Source organism: Ailuropoda melanoleuca, chromosome 14 (genome assembly GCF_002007445.2).
Source record: "Ailuropoda melanoleuca isolate Jingjing chromosome 14, ASM200744v2, whole genome shotgun sequence".
Classification (NCBI taxonomy): domain Eukaryota; kingdom Metazoa; phylum Chordata; class Mammalia; order Carnivora; family Ursidae; genus Ailuropoda; species Ailuropoda melanoleuca.
In genome coordinates, this window is record NC_048231.1 from 40559607 (window position 1) to 40586731 (window position 27125).

At 46.8% G+C, this 27125-nt stretch overlaps 1 protein-coding gene across 1 annotated transcript in view; it reads left to right on the forward strand.

Moving 5' to 3' along the window:
* The window catches only part of TDRD9 (tudor domain containing 9), a 114757-nt gene that overhangs the window by 60880 nt on the left and 26752 nt on the right, over window positions 1-27125 (forward strand). Inside the window, exons 13-24 of the mRNA XM_034642919.1 lie at window positions 599-703; window positions 4700-4797; window positions 5565-5696; window positions 7030-7195; window positions 7283-7346; window positions 7419-7482; window positions 7767-7811; window positions 8532-8585; window positions 12030-12146; window positions 13445-13552; window positions 15450-15550; window positions 18638-18811. Coding sequence (XP_034498810.1) covers window positions 599-703; window positions 4700-4797; window positions 5565-5696; window positions 7030-7195; window positions 7283-7346; window positions 7419-7482; window positions 7767-7811; window positions 8532-8585; window positions 12030-12146; window positions 13445-13552; window positions 15450-15550; window positions 18638-18811 — 1228 coding nt within the window. The remainder of the gene's footprint in view (window positions 1-598; window positions 704-4699; window positions 4798-5564; window positions 5697-7029; window positions 7196-7282; window positions 7347-7418; window positions 7483-7766; window positions 7812-8531; window positions 8586-12029; window positions 12147-13444; window positions 13553-15449; window positions 15551-18637; window positions 18812-27125) is intronic.

The following is a 27125-nucleotide window of genomic DNA, read 5'->3' on the forward strand; positions in this document are numbered from 1 at the left end:
GGGAGCCAGAAGAGGGGAGTGGTGGTGGTGAAGTGAACAAGGCAGAGGTTTTCTGGGAGGGCAGTAGCAGGGAGGGGTGGAGAGGACACATGCTGCTCCATCAGGCCCAGCGTGTGAGGAGTCGGGGACAAGAGGGCACCCGGCCTGCCAGCCTGGCCTGCTTTCTACAGTCAAAACAGGGAGGGTCTGTCCAGAGGGGACTTGGAGGGGCTTCCATCAGTTGGGTCCCACAGATAAGGACACTGAAGCCCTGAGAAGCCAAGCAGCTTGCACTCTGCCCTGGATTTGAGCCCCTGCAGTCCAGCACTGCCGTCGTCGTGCCCCTCTGACCGTGCTCTTTTGGGTGCAGTCCAGACAGGCTCTTCATATGGCATGTTGGGTCCACAGGGCTTATGTCCTCTATGCCCAAAGGCTCCCAGTCCTTAGAGCAAAGAATGTGAGCCTGGGCAGTAAGGAGTGGCCGTGCATTTGCAGAGCTTCTATACGTGCCCTGATTCTAAAGAGTGTGTTTCATACTGTTTTGTCGCTATGCATTGTGATTGTTACACAGTTATTTCTTGTTATCATGGTGTTTACATTCCTTTTTTTTAAATGACAGTTATAGATTTTTGTTTGACTAGAACTCTGGTTTGTGATGAAGATACCAATTATCAGAGTCTGCGATTGAGCTGGGCCTCTAAAACCAGTTGTAATCAGAGAAAAGGTAAGGCGTGCGTGTCCCGCACGGTAATGAATTGTGGCACATTCGGGTGTCTTCAAAATTTTTGGTTTTTGTATTTTTACCCTTATGCTGATACTTTGTTCCCTGGAACCGGTTCGAAGTTTTCAGCGGCAGTGACTTCTGTCATCAGACTCTGCATTTAGATCTGTGATTCTCCTCTCGTCCGTAGAGTCAGGCGGCAGCTTTTGTGTGTAACAGACAAGCATCTGTTCATCTCAGCACTACCGGTTTTTGCGGTGAATGCAGAAAGTTTTTGGGGAATAGTTACGGAGACCAGGTTAATTTTTGATCATTTTAAATTAACTTTTGGTAATCCTTCCTCTGACTTCTCCCCAAGTCCTGATCCTTCTAGGGTTATTTTTCCAAATTGGTTCCATAAAGGGTCCCGCATTTGCCGTGATGTGCGCGTGTTGTATCACTGGGGAGTTGAGGGTATGCAGGGGTCTGTTGGGGTGGGAGGCCTTTGACCCCAGTGGAGGTGCAGTTGTGATGTGCTTGGACAGGTTGCTCTGTCACCTGTGGGGGTCGGGCCCCAGGGGGCAGCATTCTCAGTGTGCACGGAGGGGTGGCTTGTGTTTATTAGAGCACTTGCAGGGAGGGTGGGTGAAGGGCCTTGAAGGGCCTTTCCGAAATACCTGTTGGGCAGCACAGCTGCTGCATCCTGGATAGAGTAGAGGCAACATCCATGGAGGGTTTGATGTGAACTTGTGAAACCCTCATCCCACCCTGTGAGTTAGTACACGGTGGCTGTCCGGGCTGCACTGGACCAGGGACAGTGGTGGCCCTGCTCTGGCTGCGTCCGCGTCCGTAACACGCACCTCTGCTGCCTGTCCTGAGCCAGCTTGCCTGGAGGGGGAGTGAGACCGAATGACCGAGCAGCCACTCACATCTGGGCAGTAGCGGCTTCTCACTTGGGCATGTGGAAAAACTGGATGTTGAGTTATGTACCTCTCTACCCAGAACTGCCCCCCAAACAAAAACCCACGCTCAGAAAAAATGACTAGAAATAAATACCCAAAAATGTTAAAGTGATTATCTTTGGGGAAGTCTTGAGATTATAGGAGTTTTAGCCTTTGTCTGTTTTTCAGTATGTTCAAGATTTCTGTAATAAAAATTCTTTCTCCTACAAGAAGTTGCAAGAATTGTCCATAGAGTCCCCTGAACCCCTGCCCCACCATCTCCAGCTTGTTAGCAGGGAGCTCTCGCAGCTGCAGTCAGGCGCTTGATGTAGGTACAACGTGTTAGCCACAGGCCGCCATTGCTCACTTTGATACGCGCTCCGGTGTGTGTCCTGTGCAGTTTGATGGTGTGTGTAGACTCGTATCAGCACCACTGTCTGAACACAGACCTGTTTGCTGCCTGGAAGGAATGGCCCAGTGCTGCCACTTTGTAATCACATCCCCAGCGTGCTCTGCCAACCGCTGGGCTCTTGTTTGTGGGCTTGTCGTTGCGAGGCCGTTGGACACATGGAGTTATGCAGCAGGTGACTTTTGAGATGGGTTTTCTTCGCTCACCATAACCTCCTGAGGACCCGTGCAGTTGCTGCGTGTATCCGGAGTTCCTCTTGCTGCTGAATCCCATTGTGCCATTCGCCCGTGGAAGGACATTTGAGTATCTCCGGTTCTCGGCGATCTCAAATTAAGCCACTGTGGATATGGACGTGCAGGCTTTGTGTGGACGTTAGTTCTCATTTCTCTGGGATAAAAGCCCAGGAGTGCAATTACTGGGGGACACGGGGAGCACGTGGTGAGTTCTGTAACAAACTGCCCCACCCCGTTGCCGTGGCGGCCGCACTGTTTCGCGTCCCCACCAGCTGCGCGTGTGATCGTTTGCTGCACGTCGTCGCCAGCCTGCCTTGTTACTGCAGGTGTGTAAGCACGGCTCCCTGTGACTGGGACAGATGAGGCGAGCGGCTTGTCCTCTGTGTCTCTCGACGGAGCCCGTTTTACAGCTGCACTGTGTGCGCACTGACTGTTGGGCTTGGGAGCTCTCCATGCAGCCGCCACACCAGTCCTGTGTGAGCTGTTACGTGTGTGGTTCGCACGCGTGTCTCCCATTCCGTTCTGTACGTTCTCTTTTCATCCTCACGGCTCTTTCAAAGAGAAGTTTTAAATTTGGCCGAGGTCCAGTGTATCCGTTTTTCCTTCCGTGGATCGTTTGGGGTCACGCGTAGGAATGCTTCCCCTCGCCCTGGCTCGCACAGGTGTTTCTCCGGAGTTTTCTTCTCAGAGTGTTCTAGCTGTATGTTCTGTATTTATGTCCGCGACCCATTTGAACTACTTTTTGTAATTACTTTTGTGAGGTGCGGGGTGAGGTGCATTTCTTTGCCTGTGGATGTCCAGTTGTTTCAGCACCACTGAATTTTCTGCACGGAGTGGCTTCTGCACCTGGTGAAGTGTCGCTGGGGCACACCTGTGTGTGCCTGGGTGCTTGGTGTCGTCCTGTTGGCGTGCGTGTCTCTCCCTTCACCGGCAGCGTGCTGGTTGTGGCGAGACGTCACCTACAGCAGACAGGCTTCTCCCACTTTACTCTTTACTTTCAAAACTGCCGGAGTTATTCTACTTTGCCCTCCCATACAGATTTTAGGATGAGCTTGTCTAGGTCGCAAAAAAATCATCTTGTGATTTTGATAGGAATTGTGTTAAACCTGTCAGTCATTTTGTGGAGAATGGGTGTGTTTGTTGAGTCCTCCCGTCCCTGCACACAGTGTGTGTGTCTCCATTTATTAAGGTCTTCTTTGATTTCTTTAATCAGCGTTGTGTTGTTTCCAGCATAAAGATCCTAAGTATTTAGTTTTACTTGGAGTGATTGTAAATATTTTATTTATTTACAATTTATTTATTTGAGAAAGAGAGAGCACAAACAAGGGGAGGGGCAAAAGGAGAGGGAGAAGCAGACTCCCTGCTGAGCATGGAGCCCATAGACACTTAAACGACTGAGCCACCCAGGTGCCCGGCATTGCATTTTTAATTTTGGTTTTTACATGTTCATTACTGGTGTATAGAAATGTGATTGACTTTTGTGTGTCATTCTTCTATCCTGTGACTTTGCCGAATTTGCTAATCGGTTCTAGGAGTTGTTTTTGCTTTTGTTTTTGGTCATTAGCTTGGAGTTTTCTACTTAGACAGTCCTGTCGTGTGCAGGTAGGTGCGGGGTGGGGGTGATGGCAGTGCTGAAGTCTGGACTCACCACTCGACCTCCCGATGGGGAGGGGATCTACCAGGAGAAATGGTGGGGGTGGGGGGTAGGAGGGCACACTCCCCCTCCATATTTCCTGACTCCACGTGTGGGGAAGGAAAGAACCTCCCTGGGCTGCCCCATTTTGTGAAGCTGGGTATTTATTAGGGACACTCTTCCCCCTTGCCCCATTTTCTCTCCTTGGGAGATTTTATTTTGTTTTGGGATAAAGGAGTTTTCACTCCACACGCAGTACAGTTGCAAGAGAAGAGCCGTTCAGTGGTGCGTGAGGCCAGGCCTGACTCCGAGCCCTGTGCGTGGGGTCCCTCATGTCGTGTGAAGCAGCTGTCCTGACGGTTGCCTTCACACAGGTGTGAGGACAGGTGACAGCAGCAAAGAGCCCAAGGCAGGTGCTGACAGCCTGCGCCATAGCCGCGTCACTGGGGGAGCCGCACCCGCTCCCACCAACTTTTACTTTTGTGTTTTTATTATTATGAGCTTTGCATTTGCAGGAAGTGTCTTAAATTTAAAATGTTTTGATTTCCATTGGATATCAGGGCCAACGTTGGTTTCTTTAGAAATACAGTTGGGTTTTATACTGTAGATCACGGAGTAGAAGTCAGCGCTTAATCCGCCTGTGTACGAGGACTCCTGACGCTCGTTTATTCTAAAGTGTTTACTGCCCTAGTCTGGCAGAAGGTAACAAAGGTTTTCCTTAGTATTTAGTGGTTATCCTTAAATATTTATGCTAACGTTAAAGTGACTCATGTCAAATTGTGTTTGGTTGCTTCCCCTCCGCAGGCCGTGCGGGGCGAGTATCTAAAGGGTGCTGTTACAGACTGATCCACAGGGATTTCTGGGACAGCTCCATCCCTGACCACGTCGTTCCCGAGATGCTGGTAATACTCTCTGGTCATTTTCAAAGTTAATTTTTTACAGACAGAGTTTTCCTGAATTGTCTAAGTAGTATGATTTTAGGTGTTCTATACTTTTGATTCCAGAAAAATCATCATCTGACCAAACTAGTCTTTATTATTATTATTTTTTAAAGATTTTATTTATTTACTGGACAGAGAGAGACACAGCGAGAGAGGGAACACCAGCAGGGGGAGGGGAAGAGGGAGAAACAGACTCTGCTGAGCAAGGAGCCCGATGCGGGGCTCGATCCCAAGACCCTGGGATCATGACCTGAGCAGAAGGCAGACGCTTAATGACTGAGCCACCCAGGCATCCCCAAACTAGTCTTTACTTGCAGTGCTGGCTTGCCATTTACTAAGCGCCAGGCACTCTGCTAGGACTTCACATGAGTGTTCAGTTTCTCCTGGGAGGAGTGGTTCCTCGTGTCTCTGGGCTCCACAACCCCTTTATAGCTCATGAACGTCTGGTTGGCTGTTTGCTTCTTCTCAGTCTCTCCTCTCTTCTTCCTTCTCTGCTTCATCTTTCTCTTCCTTCTCTCTCCCCCCTTCTCCCTCCCCTGTTTCTGTCACCTTTTCTTGTCTCTGTCATGCTCTTTCTCCTTCTCTCACCCTCCATCTCTCTCTCCCATCTTCTGTTTTTCTTTCTGTTTTTCTCCTCCTCTGTTCTGCTTCTGTGTCTGAAGTACTGGTCATGTGGGTAGGTTAATTATTTTGTTATTTTATTATTTCTAAATTTTTGCTCTTTTCAGCGTTGTCCCTTAGGAAGCACATTATTGAAAGTGAAATTGCTGGACCTGGGTGAACCAAGAGCTTTGCTGGCAACCGCCCTTTCTCCACCTAGTCTGAGTGACATTGAACGAACCATCCTTCTACTAAAGGAGGTACATCTGTCTGATGTACATCAGTGTTGGGAAAAGCTAAGATTTTGTTGGGTAAATTTCAGAAGTTTCCTAATGTGGATAGCTTTAAAGTTGACAAAGAATGTGTAATTTGCCTCATTGTTGATTGCAGATTCCATACCTGTTGTTTACCCTAATTTTGTTAGCTGTCCTGCTGAGGCTCTCAACTTTGCTGGCTTCCCCTCCCTCATCCAACCCTCCCTCCCCCACCTGCTGTGTGCTGGCTCCACGGGGAGTGCTGGGGGAAGAGATGTGTATGATGATGTTGAATGGTTATTCTTTTTTTTTTTTTTAATTTTTTTTATTTATTTATTCGACAGAGATAGAGACAGCCAGCGAGAGAGGGAACACAAACAGGGGGAGTGGGAGAGGAAGAAGCAGGCTCATAGCAGAAGAGCCTGATGTGGGGCTCGATCCCATAACGCCAGGATCACGCCCTGAGCCGAAGGCAGCTGCTTAACTGCTGTGCCACCCAGGCACCCCTTGAATGGTTATTCTTAAATACACCTTTCTGCAAATGTTAAAGTAATTAACGCCAAGTGGTGTTTGCACATTTCTTCTTCGAAGGCTGTGCGGGTCAATTGTCTAAAGTGCCCTGCTGTAGGCTGATGTGCAGGGATTCCCAGCAGTTCCCCACCACCCCCAGGCATGTGCCTGTGGTGCTTGTCAGCTCCTGCGCTCTCTCCCTGCGGTTCTGTCTCCACCCATCCTCTAGGGGCTCCATCCCTTGCTGGAAACTGCTTTGCCTCCTTGGATTCCTGGACTCAACACCCTGCTCACGTTGTGCTCTTGCTACTTGCAGCCCTGGTCTTTGCCGGCATTCCACTTCTTGGGGCTATAGATACTCTGCTTCTGGCCTCGAAGTTGGGGGTGCTCTGGCATTTGCCTTTATCTTGATTCCAGTTTGCGTTTCTATGAAATACCCTTTGTCAAGTTAAGGAAGTTTCTCCCCACAGACAGTTTCAATACGTTGCGTTGTGCGTGACCCCCATGATGTGTTAGTTAGGCCTTTGGTTTCATATGGTGCATGCAATATTTGTTAAATTGTGAGTGAGGTAGACTTTTGTGGGCGTATCTTGAGTGTTACCTCGCAGTGTCGCCCTTTAAAAAATAATAAAATGTAGTCTAAGTTCTTAAAAGCATTAAGAGAATTATTTTTTGGTAGCATCAATTTTTCATAAGTCAATTTAGATGTCTTTTAGAATCGTAATCACCAGAATTTGGTCTGCATTTCCTGTTTAGACTCCCTACCTTAAGGGAAAAGGGAGCAAGAAGAAGTCAGTGCTTGCTAACAGGGTGAACTTATTTTGTAAAGGTTGGTGCACTTGCAGTGAGTGTGCAAAGAGAAGATGAGAACCCCCATGATGGCGAACTGACCTTCTTAGGAAGAGTCTTAGCCCAGCTTCCTGTTAATCAACAGCTCGGTAAACTCATAGTCCTTGGACACGTATTTGGATGTCTAGATGAATGTCTTATTATAGGTAAGTGTGAGCGCACGGAAATCCGCCGGGAGGGGTGTGGAATGCCACTCTAACCATCTCGCCTCGTCTTTGTTTTTCTCTTGTTAGCGGCAGCTCTTTCTTTGAAAAATTTTTTTGCAATGCCTTTTAGGCAGCATCTTGATGGGTACAGGTACGTAATATTCCTATTTCTAAAAGTCACTTTGTTTTAATGGTGTTGCATGACACTGTTATCTGTTTATAGGAACAAAGTGAATTTCTCTGGCAATAGTAAGAGTGACTGTCTTGCACTCGTCGAGGCGTTTAAAGTAAGTGTTCTCTGTGCAGGCAGGGAAAGCAACTATCATGGATTGTTGGTACATTTTCCTACCGTAGCCCTGTCTCTGCTGAAAGCATCGTGAGGCTTGTTGATGTCCAACATGAAACAGACCACGTAGGAAGAAGTAAATGGGGGTGGGAGTTGAATTTTATGAAGTTGAATGGAAAAAATTAAATTTGTAAGTTTTCTGTAGTCAAAATGTGTTGAAATGAGACTTTAAAATTTTTTAATTAGCTAATAAAGTGTTTTTGAAACTGGGTCATTTATTTTTAGGCTTGGCAGACTTGCAGACAGAGAGGAGAGCTGCGGCATCCAAAGGTTGGTTCTTTCATTGGTAGCTGGTTGTAAGGGACTCAGGGAGACTCCCCAACGCTTCTCCCTTGGCCTCACCACCACAGGTGACGCAGGAGAGTGCCAAGCCTGAGCTGAGGTCACTGTGGCCTGTCCTCAGAGGGCGGCAGGTTCTAACAGTGAGCAGGCAGTCCTAGGGCAAAAGGCCTGTCTTTGCTGGCAGTGGTCCCTTGCAGGGGCGGCTCCCAGCCTTGGGAAGCGCGCAGAGCCCTGCCGTGTGGTGGCCTTCCGCCCGAGTCCCCATGATGCTCTGCAGGGTCGGGAGCCTCCTCAGTGGCCAGTGCTCAGTGCCTGCAGGTGTGGGTCTCAGGGAGCCCGCTCACAGCTAAGAACTCTGAAGGCTTTCCTCTTGCTGTGAGCTCGGTTGTAGAGAGTAGGCTTAAAAGAATTCAACATGTAGGCCTCCTTTTTTTTTTTTTTTTGGTCAAGTTTTGTTCTTCTAAACTGGTTAGGTTCAAAAGACTGTTGATGGGTTTGTGTGTTTAAATTTCCATGTCTAGAGATATCCTTATTAACAGTTACTCGCGTTAAGGTTAAAGTTCCCTTTTAAAGAGTCAGCTGTGGTTTTTCTCCGGTTGGTGTACATGTTCTTTCTGATTTCTATTTTTGGATGACGTAGATGTATTATGGTAGCCAAATTCGCTCTAATTTGTTCACTAACACTGAGTATTGTGCCTTTATTTAAAGGATGAACTTGATTGGGGGCGGTTAAATTACGTTCAGATCAAGAGAATCAGAGAGGTGAGTTGTGAGTTCTGTGGCTGAGGATAAAGACTGTACGTCCAGTGTTTGTGAAGTGCCTGTGGCGTGCAGCATGGTGTGAGCACTCGGGCTCCAGTGGGGGTCTGTGTACATGTTACATGTGTAGGATGCACTTTTTATAGTATGTAATTCATGAGTATTTATGTTTAAGTATAACATGGAGTACGCATATACAACTTGTATGTATGATTAAATATATGTATTTAACTCCTATTAATTTAGTACTCTTGTAATTTCAAAGGTGATAACATCATTTCCTCATTCGGAATGTTGTATACGTGTTCCCTCTCGGATTCTTGATTAGATTTGTGTGTTCAGGGGTTCCCCAAGACCACCCTCGGGCTCCATGATTGGTTAGAAGGACTCACAGAGCTCAGAAAAGCTATCCTACTCATGGTTATAGTTTATTATAGCTAAGGGATACAGGTTAAAATTAGCAAAGGTGAAAGGCACACGGGGAGAAGTCCAGACGACACACATGCCAGGCTTCTGTTCTCTCTGCTGTGGCCGTGTGGGCACAGCCAGCTCTGCCGGCAGCCGTGGGTGACAGCGGGCGTGAGGGATCGCCAGACGGAGAGGCCCACTCGGGCCTTGGTGTCCAGGTTTGTACTTGAGGGTGTTGGTGTAGGCCTGGGGCGCCTGCGTAGCTGACCCTCGTGACTCAGTTGTGCGCCCCTCCAGATCTCACGCTGCTGCTGCGTGGCACAGGGCCTCCACCCTAAATCCTGTTGCTGCCACCAGCTCCTGCTCAGCCCCTAGGCCTCAAGCCAACAGGACACTCTTCTGCAGCAGGATGGTCCAAGGGCTGAGAGGCTGTGTCCCAGGAACCAGACCTGGCTTTGGAATGTGCAGGGTGTGGACAGCCCAGGCCTGCTGGGTTAGCCCTTCGCCGTGCAGTGTGCGCAGGCTTAGCCTGTTTTACTTAGGGGGCTTTCTCTGGGTTTGCTTTGTCGGCCTTTAGTGTAGGTTTTTTGGGGGAAGGGGAAAGGTAAAGGATTTTAATTGATTTTTGCTTTTTTTCTGTTAATTTAGCTCTTTGTCTCTTGGTTTAGTATTTTAGTCTTCCTGAGATGAATATTTAATCCATTAATACTACTAGTTTTTCTAGTTAAAAGCTTTTTCTTTTTTTTTTTTTTAAAGATTTTATTTATTTATTTGACAGAGACAGCCAACGAGAGAGGGAACACAAGCAGGGGGAGTGGGAGAGGGAGAAGCAGGCTCCCAGCAGAGCAGGGAGACCAATGCAGGGCTCGATCCCAGGACCCTGGGATCACGCCCTGAGCTGAAGGCAGACGCTTAACGACTGAGCCACCCAGGCGCCCCTAGTTAAAAGCATTTAAGCTGTGTATTTTCTTGTTTGACCATATCCCGTTGATTTTTGATAAGTAGGGATTGTTATTCTCGTCTCTTAACTTTTTTTAGTGTCGGTTTCCTCCTTGACTAAAGAGTTTTGTTTTTTTTTTTTTTAAAGATTTTATTTATTTATGTGACAGAGAGACAGCCAGCGAGAGAGGGAACACAAGCAGGGGGAGTGGGAGAGGAAGAAGCAGGCTCCCAGTGGAGGAGCCCGATGTGGGACTCGATCCCAGAACGCTGGGATCACGCCCTGAGCCGAAGGCAGACACTTAACAACTGCGTGACCCTGGCGTCCCTGTCTAAAGAGTTTTTAAGTAGAATATTTGAATTTTCACTTAGAAATATTTTCAGATGTCTTGTTTTGTGATTCATTTCAGATTTTATTGCATTTTGGTCAGAAAAGGTGACTTGCATACTTTTATACTGACTTTTTTTTTTTTTAAAGATTTTATTTATTTGACAGAGACAGCCAGCGAGAGAGGGAACACAGGCAGAGGAAGAAGCAGGCTCCTAGCGGAGGAGCCTGATGTGGGGCTCGATCCCAGAACGCTGGGATCACGCCCTGAGCCGAAGGCAGACGCCTAACGACTGCGCCACCTAGGCGCCCCTATACTGACTTTTAACTAGGAAGTCCTATGTGACAACAGCCTTATGAAAGGGTTCGGGAGCATGGAAGTACATAGGCTGACATTGGGTGATGCACTTGGCCCTTCCTTCCATGTTCCAGGCTTTCCCCACCTCCTCACAGGTCATGGTTTTCAAGTTTTTCTGTCTTTCCAGTTATTTTTAGTTGTCTTCCAGTTAATGTTCACACCTGTGGTTTGTAGGGTTTTTTACTTTAGTTGGAGATAATTTTGTGGTAAATTGGAAAACTTGTAGGTATTTGGGGTTGTGTATTCTTGTGTGTGTACTTTGAAGTTTGGTGTTTTGTGTGAAATGGTTTTTATTACAACTGGGTGATTTGTTGAGAGCAGCTGTTGACCTGTTGGTCACTTGAGCTTGTTTTTTTGTTTTTGTGTTTTATTTTATTTGAATTCTAGTTAGTTAATGGTTTCAGGAGTAGAATTTAGTGGTTCATCACCTACATACAACAGGCGGCGCTCATCCCAACAGGTGCCCTCCTTCATGCCCAGCCCCCAGCCACGTCCCCCCAGCAACCCTGTTTGTTCTCAGCTTTTTTTTAAAAAGATGATATTTATTTATTTGTGTGTGTGTGTGAGAGAGAAGGCGTGCGAGCGAGTGGGGAGGGACAGAAGGAGAGGGAGATTCTCGGGCAGACTCTGTGCTGAGTGTGGAGCCTGATGCGGGGCTCAGTCTCACGACCCTGAGATCATGACCTGAGCCAAAATCAAGAGTCGGACACTTCACCAACTGTGCCAGCCAGGCGCTCCTGTTCTCATCTTGTTTTTAATCACAGAAGCAGTACACATTCATGTGGAGGTTTTGAGGTGTGTAAAGGACTTAACGCGGAGGCTGTGATTCTGGTTACTTGCTCTCGTGATGCCCAGAGGGCATCGTGGGTGTATGTTGTAGTGGTTGTGTGTGTGTGTGCACGCGTGTGCACGGACAGATAGAGATCGTGAAGCACGTGTGGTTCTGCGTCCTGGTATTTTCTGTCAATGTCATCTTGAGCATCTTTCCATTTCTTACTCATTCATCTTTAAATAAGTTGAGTGGTACTAAATGCAGCATTCAGTCCCGTAGACGTAGGACGCTTTGCTCATCTAATGCAGCTTTCAGTCCCGTAGGCGTGGGAGCGCTTTGCTCATCGAATGCAGCGTTCAGTCCCGTAGACGTAGGAACGCTTTGCTCTTCGAATGCTGTGTTCAGTCCCATAAACGTAGGAACGCTTTGCTCTTCGAATGCTGTGTTCAGTCCCATAAACGTAGGAACGCTTTGCTCATCGAATGCTGTGTTCAGTCCCATAAACGTAGGAACGCTTTGCTCTTCGAATGCTGTGTTCAGTCCCGTAGACGTAGGAGTGCTTTGCTCATCGCACACTTATATTCCAGTGTTCTCATTGTTCTGAGTAGCGTAAATACTCCTATTTCAATGTGTCTTTCTTAGGTGGCTGAGTTATATGAAGAACTGAAGAATCGAATCTCCCAGTTCAATATGTATGTGGACTGTCGGCGGCCCGTCGCGGATCAGGAGTATGTACACAAGCAGCGGTTCATCCTGCAGGTGTGCTGGGGTTTCCTGGACATCTCTTCTCCTCCTTTCTCCCGGCTAGCTGTCATGGTTGAGAAGGCCCCCGTGCTTTCTGATACAAATCATGCCTCAAGAGATTTTAGGGCCCTGGTGTTCGTGCTGCTTTGGGGGACAGCATGGTTCAGGTTCCCACATCATAGAGTTGGTCACCCAGCCCCATTGCTCATCTCCAGAGGAACGTTTCTGTAGCACACCAGCTGTTGTGACTGCTTCAGGAGAGGTCCTTGGATTTTTGCTTTTTTTTTTTTTTAAAGATTTTATTTATTCGACAGAGACAGAGACAGCCAGCGAGAGAGGGAACACAAGCAGGGGGGAGTGGGAGAGGAAGAAGCAGGCTCATAGCAGAGGAGCCTGATGTGGGGCTCGATCCCATAACTCCGGGATCAGGCCCTGAGCCGAAGGCAGACGCTCAACCGCTGTGCCACCCAGGCGNGGATGTGGGGCTCGATCCCATAACTCCGGGATCAGGCCCTGAGCCGAAGGCAGACGCTCAACCGCTGTGCCACCCAGGCGCCCCTGGATTTTTGCTTTTAAGAAACTAAAAATGTTCTTAATGTTTTTCAACATATGTAGCTATTCCCTTACACTGAAAATGTTAACTTTAGAGGCCATGATCAGGCTAGCTGGTTGGATGGGACATTATAGGGATTGTGTAGAGGGAAGTGTATCCTACAAAGGGGCTAAGGCTTCTACATTGGGGTTCAGAGAAGGAATATATCTGTACACATCAGCATGTAGAGTTGGGTTGTAGGTGGCTCTCTGTGAATGGAGTGATGCTGGAAAACAGTGTTTTTCTGGATGTCAGATTACTTGGAGGCCAGGGAGAGTCTTCCATGAGTGTATGTGTCAAATGGTACACTTTGATTGATGAAGGGACTGTTTGCAGAGTGCTGTTTAGAAGTGCATATTGGATGTGCTTCTTGGAGTCTGGGGAGGTGCCTGGACCGTGGAGGTGGGTATGTTGGACAGCAGGTGGGAAAGTGTGTACAGTCATTTGTGCCCTCACTCAACTCACCACTGTTTCCTAAACCTCCTTCTGAGAGGGGCTCCAGCTCCCTTGAAGAAGGACATGTCCGGAGTGCTTCTGTTAGTAGCAGTGAAATAATCAGAATTGTGACTTTGTACTTGATTGGTGGAAGGGTTAGTATTTTTATATACCCCTCTTGTACCTTACACATGTTGGTTACATCGTTCTGGGAAGAGATTAGTGTATTGTTGAGACAGACCAATAAAAAATGTTGCTAGTTCATGAAAATCCAATTCTCTTCCAGGTGGTATTGGCAGGTGCTTTTTACCCAAATTACTTCACTTTCGGACAGCCTGATGAGGAGATGGCGGTGAGGGAGCTGGCCGGCAAAGACCCAAAGACGACCGTTGTGGTAGGAGCTCGGCTTCAGTGTGGCTACTACCGTACATCATATCCTCCAGTTGTTCCCAGTTTTATGAGGACCTGGTGAATTTTTTTCCCCCAAAGTGAATATTTTGGCTTGTGTGACCTTTTCACATACACCTACTTGCTCTTCAGTCTGGCTGCCTTTTTTGTAGACCTGGCCTTGAAAGAAAGCCTTGAGAAATTGCATATTTATGACTAATGCTGATTGATCACATGCCATTTTGAAGGATTTAAGACACTTCTCCATAAGTTTAAGAACATTTAGTTAACAGTTTTGTTTCACACAAAGTAAAATGTTACTGGTTGGCAGCTTTGTACTGGGATTTAAGCGGTCATCCCCAGACCTGACTGTATTCCAGTAGAATGACCCTAGAGAGTGTTTATTTTTAAATTCATATATGAGGGCCCCTTGCCACAGAATCTGAACTAGAAGGAATGACCTAGAAATTAGCACTTAAATGACACACGTCTTCAGCCGCAGGTGTGGTCTGTGGGATCAACATTTGTGGACCGTTTGTTTAAGCCTCAGGAGGCACAACTGGAATAAAGCATGTAGGAACTGGACTTTTATTGGCCTTCTTGGTTCCATTGTCAGTTTCTCTGATAATGGGGAGGTATAAAGCGCTTGGCAAACTTGCGGTCATGCCAGATTTTCCCATTGTTGTGACTGTCACCACAATTACCGGAGAGATCAGGTGCACCAGGCAGGGAGGGTCAATTACTGGAGTGTGGAGATCTTTGAAGAGCCTACAAGTTGCTGGTGCTCAGGCTGGAGACAGGCCGCTGAGATGCACTTCATCTGTAGGGAAGGGGTTTTAATTTAGAAGGTGGTAATTAACCTTTTATTGCCTCTGGGGGCTCTCCTCCTATGACTCTTCTGGTTGGCTTCCTCAAATCCCTTCGTGGTGTTCTCCCCTCCCTTGTGCACTGGGAGAAGGATCCTACAGGATTCTCCTTGGACACGGAGCTGTGCGTGCCTCCTTCATCCACAAGGCAGCCTGTTCACCCTGCACTCTGGGGGCCAAAAATTTGTCTTCTGTGTGTGTTATAAAAACCAGATGATAGCTTGTATTGACCGCGCCCTTATCTGAGAGGCCCTTTATGACGTACTTTGTATTCATGCTTCTCTGAGCCTTGCACTGGCCCCTCAAGGCGGGGATTTACCACCAGCCTTCTTTCATGGGGTGGTTGAGTCCTAGGGCGACTCGGTACTTTGCCTCAGGAGACTTAACAAGACAGCTCAGAGCCCAGGCGTTCTCACCCACCCACTGCCTCTCTCGTGGGGCCAGGGTGGGTCCTGAGACAAACAGGATCTGGTGGCAGGGGCCGTGGCTGTGGCCAGGGCCTCAGGTTTCCTGCCAGAACCAGAGCCTGGGACACGAATCGCCAGGACAGAAGGGGGAAAGCGAGGACCTGGGGCTGGTGGAAAGAGTCTGCCACAGCTCAATGCGCTTTACTTCCGGCAGTGATGGTGGAAGTGCCCCAGTCCCTAACCTGTGCGGTGCTGTGCTCCCCTCTAGTTCCCAGTCTTCCTTATGTAGAAAGAGTCTTTTAAAGAGATGCATTTAGTCAGCTTGATTACTGGAAAGTAAAATAAAACACAACTCTTATTTTTTCTGTGTTAGACTTAGTATTATTTTAACGGAGAAAGAATTATCTTTTATTTAACATATTTATCATTAAAATTTAGTTATAATGTAACAGTCATCAGCCACTAAACATACCTATCCATAGAGTCTACATCTTATGGTTAAAGACGGTGAACTAAAATAATGGGCTTTTTGTGAACTAAGGTAACGGGCAGCAGCTTAAGTTTATGAACGTTATCACTGTTTCGTTAGCTTTGACGTCTGCTCTGATGAATACTGCATTGTGTGTTACAGCTGAAACACATTCCTTCCTATGGATTTCTGTACTACAAACAACTACAGTCTCTCTTTCGACAGTGTGGTCAAGTCAAATCCATTGTATTTGATGGTGCAAAGTAAGTTGTGTATTTTTGTAATCAACTGAATTACGAAAGAGCCAGCATGTGTTCAATGTTTGCAGGAACTCATTCTTAAAACTGAGCGCATGCGGAAATGGGTCTCTATCCGGGCTGCTCCGCATCGCCTTGGAACCCAGCTTTGGTTTATCTTGTTGTCGGTAGTGATTTATCTTCTTTTTCAACCGAGTGAGCTCCTAGAGGAGCTAAGCTGGGAGCTTGGCGGTCTGACACCAAGGAGGCTCCGTGGTGCCGTGCGGTGCTGGGGCGGGCGCTCAGAGCGTGCGCCTGTCCCTAGGTTTTCACGGGGTGTCCCTAGTGATACGTCACTTTGTAGGCCACAAAGGTGCGCCGGAGTAGGGTGTATCTGCTTGTAGTTATTTAGAACACATGTGTTCTGAATATTTTTGGAAGGTAAATACTCTAAAACCTCCGTTACATTGCCCCTTATTTTAGTTGCAGCTATAGGAAACAAGAAGGCATGTTTTGAAGTTATCACTTTGAGTTTTTATTTCCAAGAGAGACTATTCATGTGCAGAAAAGACTATTTACAGTTTTAACTTGAATTTTAGTTTTGAAATGAGAATTTTCTTTTGGTGTTCTATAAATTGTATTTCATTTATAAAACTTGGTAAATCTAGTGAACAAGAAACACTTCCGCTCTTTGATGTCCAGTAACTCAAGTTGAACATATTCTGTCCCTTTTCAATTTGGATGAATCCCCTCAAACATTTTAAGTTTGTTCCTATGATGAATATATTGATTTTCTTTGTAAGTATGTAAGCACATGCATCTTCCCCCGGCCTGTGCGCGTGCTCGCCTTGCAGATTCGTAACCCTAACAAAGTCCTTCTGAGTTCTTTTAACAACCGTTACAGATTTAACTAATTAAGCTGATAATGTCTCAAGTTTTTTCAAATATCCTAATACAAATTATACTGAAACTCTTAATCACTTTTACAAAAATCACTCTTTAAAACTAGAATCACACAGTAAAGTTCTCTTTCTTGAAAACTGGAAGTGTATTTGCCTCGGTGGAGCTCCAGTTACAGGTGGTCGTTCTTTGGTGGGTTAAGTAGCCGGTGGTCTGGGCTCTCGCTGATCTGAATCCCTGGGTTGGAGTCTGTTTGTTTCATGTTCTTCCTGTCTGAGCCTTTGTTTAGAGGTATTTTTATCCTATTTTGCGTGGCTCCTTGTATTTCTGGCTTTTCAGTCACCGTAGCAATGTCATGTCAGTTATCTGGAGAAGTCGTTGTGTTTTTCTGGGTAAACCAATGGCAGTTCCTGTGCATCAGGTGTTTAAAGGCCGAGAATGACACGAGTCACTGTTTGACAGAGTAAAGGCTGTGTTCCTTCTGGGATCATGTGGGGCCCACTTCAGCGAGGAACCTGGGTCAGGTGTGAAGGACATCCGAGCATGGGCAGTAAGTACATAGGTGCACCTCCTCGTCCTATAGGTGTGGGGTTCTGTAGACCTTGGCCTGTCGTGAAGTGTCGTGGGAGAGGCTCAGGGGGTCAGAAGACATTGCTTCTGGGCCTTGGGGGCAGTAATGTTCACTCGGGACTTCCCGAGGAGGTGTGTTAGGCGGGCGGTGGAGGTGGCCGGTGGGGCAGGATGGGGTGCTGACCCAGTGGGAGCCCAGCGTGAGCCCCGTTGGGACTTTGGAGAGTGTGGGGTGTGTGCAAGGCACAGCGGAGGCCTTTTGCCAGCCGCTGGCTTTGTGTCAGGTTTGTGTGGTGGGAGGCCAGGTGCTCTGCTCTGGATGGTGCTTCGTGGCTGCCCGACACCATTAAACCCCTGAGCGTTCTGAGCTGCACTGTTTTGTAGGACGTGGCCAGGGAATGATGAGAGAGGGCTCTTTTGTAGTTTCTAAACCAGAGGTAATGTTTGAAACGAAGCAGGCAACAGGTGAGGCAGTGGCTCTCTTGGGTTTGGATGTTGATTGCGTGTGCAGAACAAGGAAGAGAGGAGGGCCCGGGAGAGCAGGTCTTTGAGACTGCATTGACCAGACAGAGGGGCTGTGAAGAGCTGACTCCCGGGGGGAGGGGGTCCCACAGGGAGGACTGCAGGATCCTGCTGCAAGATGTGCGTCGTGGAAGCGTTGTGGTCTCAAGTGTGAAAGAAACTGCTTCTGAGGAGGGACTCAGGAGCCCTGTAGAGAAGGGTAACAGGACAAGGGGCGAGCGAATTGGGCACAGGCGGGGGGAAGATGGGCCTGCTCGGCAGTGAGTTCACCAGGAGGCAGGTGAGGGGGGCGAAGGGCGGAGGGCAGAGGAGAGCCAGTTGTCCAAGGACAGCAGACTCAGCCTGCAGACAGGCTAGGCGCAGGTGCACACTGAACAGGCTGGCTGAGTTAGAGGCTAACTCTCTCAGCTGCTTCATGCTCTTCCAGGGTTAAGGTTACACATTTCCATGACAGTACTTGTAGCGGTCATAGGTCTGTTGGCATGAGTGTGATGTTTTGACCCAGGGGTGTTCATGCACAAGCAAATGTGGACTTGAAGCTTTATTTCTTTATACCAAGAAATGCCAAGCAGATACCCTTAGTGCATGCTTGATCTCATCCCCCAGAGAAAGGGATGGGAGGGGTGCCCGGAGATGTGGGAGGGGGTGGTAGCGTGCGATGTTCATCGGCGTGACTGGGTGGTAGACTTGATGGTGTTTGTGGAGGGAGTTCACAAAGATCACCGACCTACTCATTTGTGTAATTTCATCTTCTCTGTGTTTTATTTCTCAGTACAGTAGAAACCCCCCCACTTGAAACGCTGTCGTTCCGTGTTCATTTTGAGAGTTAGGGTTCTGTAGCTGACAAGCTCATTAGTGCCGGCGTTGCTTCTGCGTCGTTTGCGTCACATGCACGGCTGAGGCCTGGTTCTGCGCCAGGGCTGCATCACTGTAATGTGTAGTTCTCGTAACGAAACGAAAGCACTTTTCATGGAAGGAAGCACCCCTTGGCGAGTCGTAGAATGAATCAAGGGGAGGCGGAGCGAAAAACTTCCATCTAATCTTGAGAGAAATGAATACATACTTAGTTCTTTTTTTTTGGATGCCTGATAAACTGATTTCTTCTTTCCATTTGTGGAGCAGAGCCTTTGTGGAGTTTTCACGTAATCCAACAGAGAGGTTTAAAACTCTTCCTGCAGTGTATATGGCAATTAAGATGTCTCAGCTGAAGGTCTCCCTTGAACTGAATGTGCACTCTGCCGAGGAGATCGAAGGCAAGGTGCAAGGAGGGGCCGTCTCAAAGCTCAGGAGCACCAGGTATTTCGGGAGGCGGCCAAGCAGGGTTCTGCCCGCCTCCTTGTGCGATTTCAGAGACTGCATTTATTTATTTATTTATTTATTTATTTTAATGATTTTTTTTATTATATTATGTTAATCGCCATACAGTACATCCCCGGATTCCGATGTAAAGTTCGATGCTTCATTAGTTGCGTATAACACAGTGCACCATGCAATACGTGCCCTCCTTACTACCCATCACCAGTCTATCCCCTTCCCCCACCCCCTCCCCTCTGAAGTCTTCAGTTTGTTTCTCATAGTCCATAGTCTCTCATGTTTCATTCCCCCTTCTGATTACCCCCCTTTTCTTTATCCCTTTCTTCCCCTACCGATCATCCTAGTTCTTATGTTCCATAGATGAGAGAAATCATATGATAATTGTCTTTCTCTGCTTGACTTATTTCACTTAGCATTATCTCCTCCAGTGCCGTCCATGTTGCAGCAAATGTTGAGAATTCGTTCTTTCTGATAGCTGAGTAATATTCCATTGTATATATGGACCACAGCTTCTTAATCCAGTCATCTGTTGAAGGGCATCTCGGCTCCTTCCATGATTTGGCTATTGTGGACAATGCAGCTATGAACATTGGGGTGCATATGGCCCTTCTCTTTACTACGTCTGTATCTTTGGGGTAAACACCCAGTAGTGCAATGGCTGGGTCATAGGGTAGTTCAATTTTTAACTTTTTAAGGGACCTCCACACTGTTTTCCAGAGTGGCTGTACCAACTTGCATTCCCACCAACAATGTAGGAGGGATCCCCTTTCTCCACATCCTCTCCAACAATTGTTGTTTCTTGCCTTGTCTATCTTTGCCATTCTAACTGGCGTAAGGTGGTATCTCAGTGTGGTTTTGATTTGAATTTCCCTGATGGCTAATGATTTTGAACATTTTTTCATGTGTCTGTTAGCCATTTGTATGTCTTCATTGGAAAAGTGTCTGTTCATATCTTCTGCCCATTTTATGATTTGTTTATTTGTTTCTCGTGTATTGAGTTTGAGAAGTTCTTTGTAGATCTTGGATACCAGTCCTTTATCTGTGGTGTCCTTTGCAAATATATTCTCCCATTCCGTGGGCTGTCTCTTAGTTTTTTTGACTGTTTCCTTGGCTGTGCAGAAGCTCTTTATCCTGATAAAGTCCCATAAGTTCATTTTATCTTTTATTTCTCTTGCCTTTGGAGATGTGTCGTGAAAAAGGTTGCTCTGGCCGATGTCATAGAAGTTGTTGCCTATGTTCTCCTCTAGAATTTTGATGGATTCCTGTCTCACATTGAGGTCTTTCATCCATTTGGAGTTTATTTTTGTGTATGGTGTGAGAGAGTGGTCAAGTTTCATTCTTTTGCATGTAGCTGTCCAATTTTCCCAGCACCATTTATTGAAGAGACTGTCTTTTTTCCACCGGATGTTTTTTCCTGCTTTATCAAAGATTAGTTGCCCAAAGAGCCGAGGGTCCATTTCTGGGTTCTCTATTCTGTTCCATTGGTCGATGTGTCTGTTTTTGTGCCAGTACCATGCTGTCTTTGTGATCACAGCTTTGTAGTACAGCTCGAAATCCGGCATTGTGATGCCCCCAGCTTTGTTTTTCCTTTTCAACAGTTCCTTGGAGATTCGGGGCCTTTTCTGGTTCCATACAAATTTAAGGACTATTTGTTCCAGTTCTTTGAAAAATGTCCTCGGTATTTTGATCGGGATAGCATTGAAAGTGTAGATTGCTCTGGGTAGTATGGACATTTTAACTATGTTAATTCTTCCAATCCATGAGCATGGAATATTTTTCCATCTTTTTATGTCTTCCTCAATATCTTTCAAAAGTGATCTATAGTTTCTAGCATATAGGTCCTTTACGTCTCTGGTTAAGTTAATTCCAAGGTAACGCATGGTTTTTGGTGTTATTGTAAATGGGATGGATTCCCTAATTTCTCTTTCTTCAGTCTCGTTATTCGTGTATAGAAATGCAACTGATTTCTGGGCATTGATTTTGTATCCTGCCACCTTACTGAATTGTTCTATAACTTCTAATAGTTTGGGAGTGGATTCCTTTGGGTTTTCCATATAGAGTATCATGTCATCTGCAAAGAGAGACAGTTTGACTTCTTCTTTGCCGATTTGGATACCTTTGATCCCTTTTTGTCTTCTGATTGCTGTTGCAAGGACTTCTAGTACTATGTTGAATAATAGTGGCGAGAGTGGGCATCCTTGTCGTGTTCCTGATCTTAAGGGAAAGGCTTCCAGCTTTTCCCCATTGAGAATAATGCTTGCAGTAGGCTTTTCATAGATGGCTTTTATGAGATTGAGAAATGTACCCTCTATTCCTACACTCTGAAGGGTTTTAATCAGGAAAGGATGCTGTATTTTGTCAAATGCTTTTTCTGCATCAATTGAGAGGATCATATGGTTCTTGAGTCTTTTCTTGTTGATATGATGTATCACATTGATTGATTTGCGAGTGTTGAACCATGCTTGCATCCCAGGTATGAATCCCACTTGGTCATGATGGATAATCCTTTTAATGTACTGTTGGATTCTATTAGCAAGGATCTTGTTGAGGATTTTGGCATCCATATTCATTAGAGAAATCGGTCTGTAATTCTCCTTTTTGAGGGGGTCTTTGCCTGGTTTGGGGATCAAGGTAATATTAGCCTCATAGAATGAGTTTGGTAGCTTTCCTTCTGTTTCTATTTTTTGAAATAGCTTTAGGAGAATAGGTATTATTTCTTCTTTGAATGTTTGGTAGAATTCCCCAGGAAAACCGTCTGGGCCTGGAGTTTTATTATTTGGAAGGTTGTTTATCACTGACTCAATTTCTTCATAGTTAATTGGCCTATTTAAGAAATCTATTTCTTCCTGTTTCAGTCTTGGTAGTTTATAGGTTTCCAGGAAGGCCTCCATCTCTTCCAGATTGTTTAGTTTTTTGGCATATAGCTGTTGATAAAAGTTTCTAATAATCCTTGCAATTTCAATGGTGCTGGTCGTGACCTCTCCCTTTTCAGTCATAATTTTAATAATCTCAGTCCTTTCTCTTTGTTTTTGGACAAGTTTTGCCAGTGGTCTATCAATTTTATGGATTCTCTCAAAGAACCAGCTTCTAGTCCTGTTGATCTGCTCTACTGTGGTTCTGGTCTCTAATTCATTGATTTCTGCTCTAATCTTGGTCAACTCCTTCCTTGTCAGTGGGTTAGGCCTGTCCCTCTGTTGCTGTTCCAGTTTCTTGAGGTGAGAATATAGAAACTGCATTTTAGATTTTTCTATTCTTTTGAGTGAGGCTTGGATGGCTATGTATTTCCCCCTTAGGACTGCCTTTGCAGTATCCCATAGGTTTTGGACCGTTGTGTATTCATTCTCGTTGGTCTCCATAAATTGTTTAATTTGTTTTTTGATTTCCTGGTTTATCGAGTCATTCTTGAGCAGGATGGTTCTTAGCCTCCAAGTGTTTGAGTTTCTTCCAGGTTTTTCCTTGTGGTTGAGTTCCAATTTCAGAGCGTTGTGGTCTGAGAATATGCAGGGGATAATTTCAATCTTTTGGTATTGGCTGAGACCTGTTTTGTGTCCCAGAGCATGATCTATTCTTGAGAATGTTCCATGGGCATTTGAATAGAATGAGTATTCTTTGGTTCTGGGGTGTAGTGTTCTATATATATCTATGAGGTCCAACTCGTCGAGTATGGCATTCAAAGCCTTTGATTCTTTGCTTAGTTTTTGCCAGGGTGTTCTGTCTATTTCTGATAGTGGGGTGTTGAGGTCCCCTACTATTACTGTGTTCTTATCTATATGTCTCTTTATTTTGGTTAAGAGTTGGCTTGTGTATCTTGCTGCTCCCCTGTTGGGGGCATATATATTAATAATTGTCATATCCACTTGTTGAATACTTCCTTTAAGAATAATATAGTGCCCTTCTGTATCTCTCTCTATGGCCTCTAGTTTAAAATCCAGTCTATCTGATATGAGAATTGCTACTCCAGCTTTCTTTTGAGGTCCATTTGCGTGGAAGATGGTACTCCATCCCCTTACTCTAAGTCTGAATGCATCTTTGGGTTCAAAATGAGTCTCTTGTAGACAGCAAATGGATGGGTCATGTCTTTTTATCCAATCTGCAACCCTGTGGCGTTTTATGGGAGAGTTTAAGCCATTTAGATTGATAGAGATTATTGACAGATATGATTTTAATGATGCCATTTCTCTTTAAAGTCTTTGTATCGGTTGTGACTTGCTGCTCTGTATCACTCTTGGGGCCTTTTTACCTTTATAGAGCCCCCCTTAATATCTCCTGTAGGGCTGGTTTCGTGGTTACGAAATTGGTTAATGATTGGCGATTTTGGAACGTCTTTATTTCTCCATCAATTCTGAATGACAGCTTTGCTGGATAAAGGATCCTTGGCTGCATGTTTTTCTCTGAAAGAGCTTTAAAAATGCCCCCCCAAGCCTTTCTCTCATTCCAGGTCTCTGTAGACAGGTCTGACGTAATCCTGATACCTTTGCCTTGGTACGTGAGAAATTTCTTTGCCCTGGCCGCTTTCAATACTGTATCCTTGGATCTAATATTTGCGAATTGCACTATGACATGCCGTGGCGTAGGTTTGTCCTGGTTGAGCTTGGATGGGGTCCTCTCTGCCTCTTGGACACGAATGCTTGTTTCCCTTGCTAGATTAGGGAAGTTTTCAGCTACAATTTGTTCAAATATCTCTTCTAGACCTCTGTTTTTCTCCACCCCTTCAGGGATGCCGATGATTCTGACATTGGATCGTTTCATAGAGTCAGTAATCTCCCGTAATCTACATTCGTGGGCGTGGATTTTTTTAAGACCAGCTTCTATTTTCGTTTTTTCTTCTACTAACCCATCCTCCAATTCGCTAACGCGTTCCTCTGCCTCGGTGACCCTGGCCGTCAGAGCCTCTAGTTTTGACTGTATTTGGCCCATAGAATTTTTAATTTCTGTCAGATTCGCTCTCATTTCTGCCCTTAGGGATTCTATATTCTCAGCAACGCTTTCTCTGATGCTTTTTTCAAGTTTACTCATCATCTTGACCATTGTTGCTCTGAATTCCATTTCTGATAATTGGGATACATCCATATGTATTAATTCTGTGGCCGAGGCCAATTCTGTGGCAGAGGCCACAGACTCATTATCTTTTCTTTGCTGGGGGGGACTTCTCCTTCTCGTCATTCTGATGAAGAGAGATTGCAGGGTTGTCCAGAGCCCAAGTGTTGACTGGGACCCAGGCCGTGCGCCCTTGTTTTATAGAGATCTTAGGGATGTGGGCTTCTTCCTTAAAGAGTTTATTTATTTATTTGAGAGAGAGAGAGACAGTCAGCAAGAAAGGGAACCCAAGCAGAGGAGTGGGAGAGGAAGAAGCAGGTTCCCGGTGGAGAAGCCCGATGAAGGACTCCTTACGGAGCGTTGTGATCACACCCTAATCCGAAGACAGGTGCTTGGTGACTGCGCCACTCAGGCGCTCCGGGTTGTGGGCTTCTTGATTTTTCAGCCTGCCTTCTGGGGGAGGGGCCTGCCTGCAGGTACTCAGAAAACCCTGTTTGGGTAGAGTCTCTGTGTCCCTTGCGAGGGGGGATGGGGATGGGCACCCTGTGAGCCGGTATTTCCGGGCTTTTGTTCTCTGGCGGCTTTCCCTGGCGGTTTGCTATGCCTCTTCTGAGAGAGCAGCAGCGGCTGAAATTCAGCCTCTGTCTCAGAACAGAGGGATCGCGGATCGTTCTCCACTGATGTTCTGGCCACTTTAACTCTGTTTCTGTTGGTGCTGCTCAACCCTGCAGCATCCCGGGCTGTGCGCCCCACACCCGGCGTCCCAGCCCTCACTTCCAGGGCCGGCACGTCTCTGTCCTTTGTGTTTCCAACCCCGCCCGCCGCCAGCCGCCCCGCGCGGGCTCCCGGAGCTCCCCGTCTCAGTCTGGTGTCTCACGGGTGCTGACCGCGAGTCCGCCTGCTCCCCCGTGCAGGTGGCCCTCCAGCCGCCAGCCGCCCCGCGGACGCTCCCGGAGCTCCCGGTCTCAGCCTCGATCCAGTGAGCACACCGGAGCTCCGGAGCTCCGTGAGATGCTTGGTGGTGCACGCTCCCGGCTCACGGACTCAGTCTGCCGTTTCCAGAGTGCGGGTCCGCGGTCCGCCCGCTCCCCGGTGCAGGTGGCCCGCCAGCCGCCCTGCGCGCGCGCTCCTGGAGCTCGCGTTCTAAGTCTGCTGTGTCGCGGGTGCCGTCCGCGAGTCCGCCTGCTCCCCCGTGCAGGTGGCCCGCCAACCGCCAGCCATCCGGCGTGCGCTCCCGGAGCTCCCTTCTCAGTCTGCTGTCTCAAGCGTGCGGGTCCGCAGTCTGTCCGCTCCCCCGTGCAGGTGGCTACCGCTTCCCGNACCGCTTCCCGGCGCCCTGACACGGCGGCTCCCTCCCCCTTTTGTTTAGCTTCCGATAATCTGTGCGCGGTTTCACGGCTCCCCGCTTCGTACCTCGATACTCAGCGCTGGAGATGTTCATTTGTAGAGATCCACATGTACCTTCCTGCGTCTCAGGCTGATTCCGTGGATGTTCCTGCTGGTCTGGTACCTATCCCGCTCAACTCAGGGGACAGGCTGAAAAGGGGTCCCCTACTCCTCCGCCATCTTAACCTCTCGAGCATCTCAGAGACTGCATTTAAATGAGCCTTGCTGAAGCTTACACTAGCGGCACTGGCTTTGCGGCCAGAGTCCTGGTTTCCTCATCTGTGTGTACTTGGCTGTGTGTACTTGGGCACATTACTTGACCTCTCTGAACCTTGGTGCTTTTTTCATCTGTTTTTTCCATTTTTACTGCAAAATAATTGCCATCTATTACCGTCAAAGTTTAAGGTGTTCAGCATGACGGTTTGATTTCCCAACACTGTGAAATGACTACCACAGTACATGCAGCTAACACAAAAATTTCTCCTTGTGACAAGGACTCTTACTAATGACTTTCCTGTGTGTCTCACTGTAGTGTTAGTGGTAGGGACCGTGTTGCACACTCTATCCCTAGGACTTCTTTATCGCAGAACCGGAAGTTTGTGTGTTTTAACCATCTTCCTCCTGTGCCCCCTTCTCCCACCCTCCACTTCTGGTACCACAAGTCTATGAGTTTCTGTGAGATTTTTTTTTTAATAGATTTCACATGTAAGCAAGACCACACAGTGTTTGTCTGACTTATTTCACTTAGCATAATGGCTTCGAGATCTATCCATGTTGTTGCAAATGGTAGTATTCCCTTGTTTTTTATGGCTGAATAATATTGCACTGCATATATATACCACAACTACTTTATCCATTTGTCCAGTGATGGGCACTTAATTTGTTTCCATGTCTTGGCAGTTGTACATAAAGCTTCTATGAACATGGGGATGCAGATATCTTTTTGAGGAAGTGTTTTTGTTGCCTTTAGATATAGTCCCAGAAGTAGAACTGCTGCATTGTGTGGTGGTTCTCTTTTTAATTGTTTGAGAATTGTCCATACTGTGTTCCATAGTGGCTGTACCAATTTACATCCCACCAGTGCACAAGGGTTTCCTTTTCTTCTATATCCATGCCAGCATTTGTCTTTTTGATGACGGCCACTCTGACAGACATGAGCTGATACCTTGTTGTGGTTCTTTTTTTTTTTTTTTAAGTTTTCATTTATTTGACAGAGAGAGAGAGACAGCCAGTGAGAGAGGGAACACAAGCAGGGGGAGTGGGAGAGGAAGAAGCAGGCTCCTAGTGGAGGAGCCCGATGTGGGGCTCGATCCCAGAGCCCTGGGATCAGACCCCGAGCTGAAGGCAGATGCTTAATGCTTAACGACTGAGCCACCCAGGCGCCCCCCCCTTGTTGTGGTTCTTATTTGCATTTGATGCAAATGCAAATGACTAGTGATGTTGAGTATCTTGATGACTAGTGATGTTGAGTATCTTTTCATGTACCTGTTTGCCTTTTGTGTATCTTCTTTGGAGAATCTCTGTTCAAGTCTTTTGGCCATTAAAGTTTTTTTTTCTTATTGAGCTGTGTCTGTTTAATAGATATGGTACCTATTGTACAAGGTTGTTGAGAAGAGTGAATGGAATCATGTAAGTAACCCTTGGTTTAAATAGTAGGGATTAGACCTAATATTGGTTTCCTTTCTTTGTCCTTAGAGTTCCTCATTTCCTTTGTTTAAGCACAGTGGAGTATTCTCTGTTCTCAGCAGAACAGATGGTGGGACAAAACAGAGATGCAGTTGGGAGCCCCTGGGGCCCTGGCCAGCACAAGCCGCCCCTCCCTCGTGGAGGGGCAGAAAGGCCGGGCTGCCCGTGTGGCTGGCCCCATGTGCTG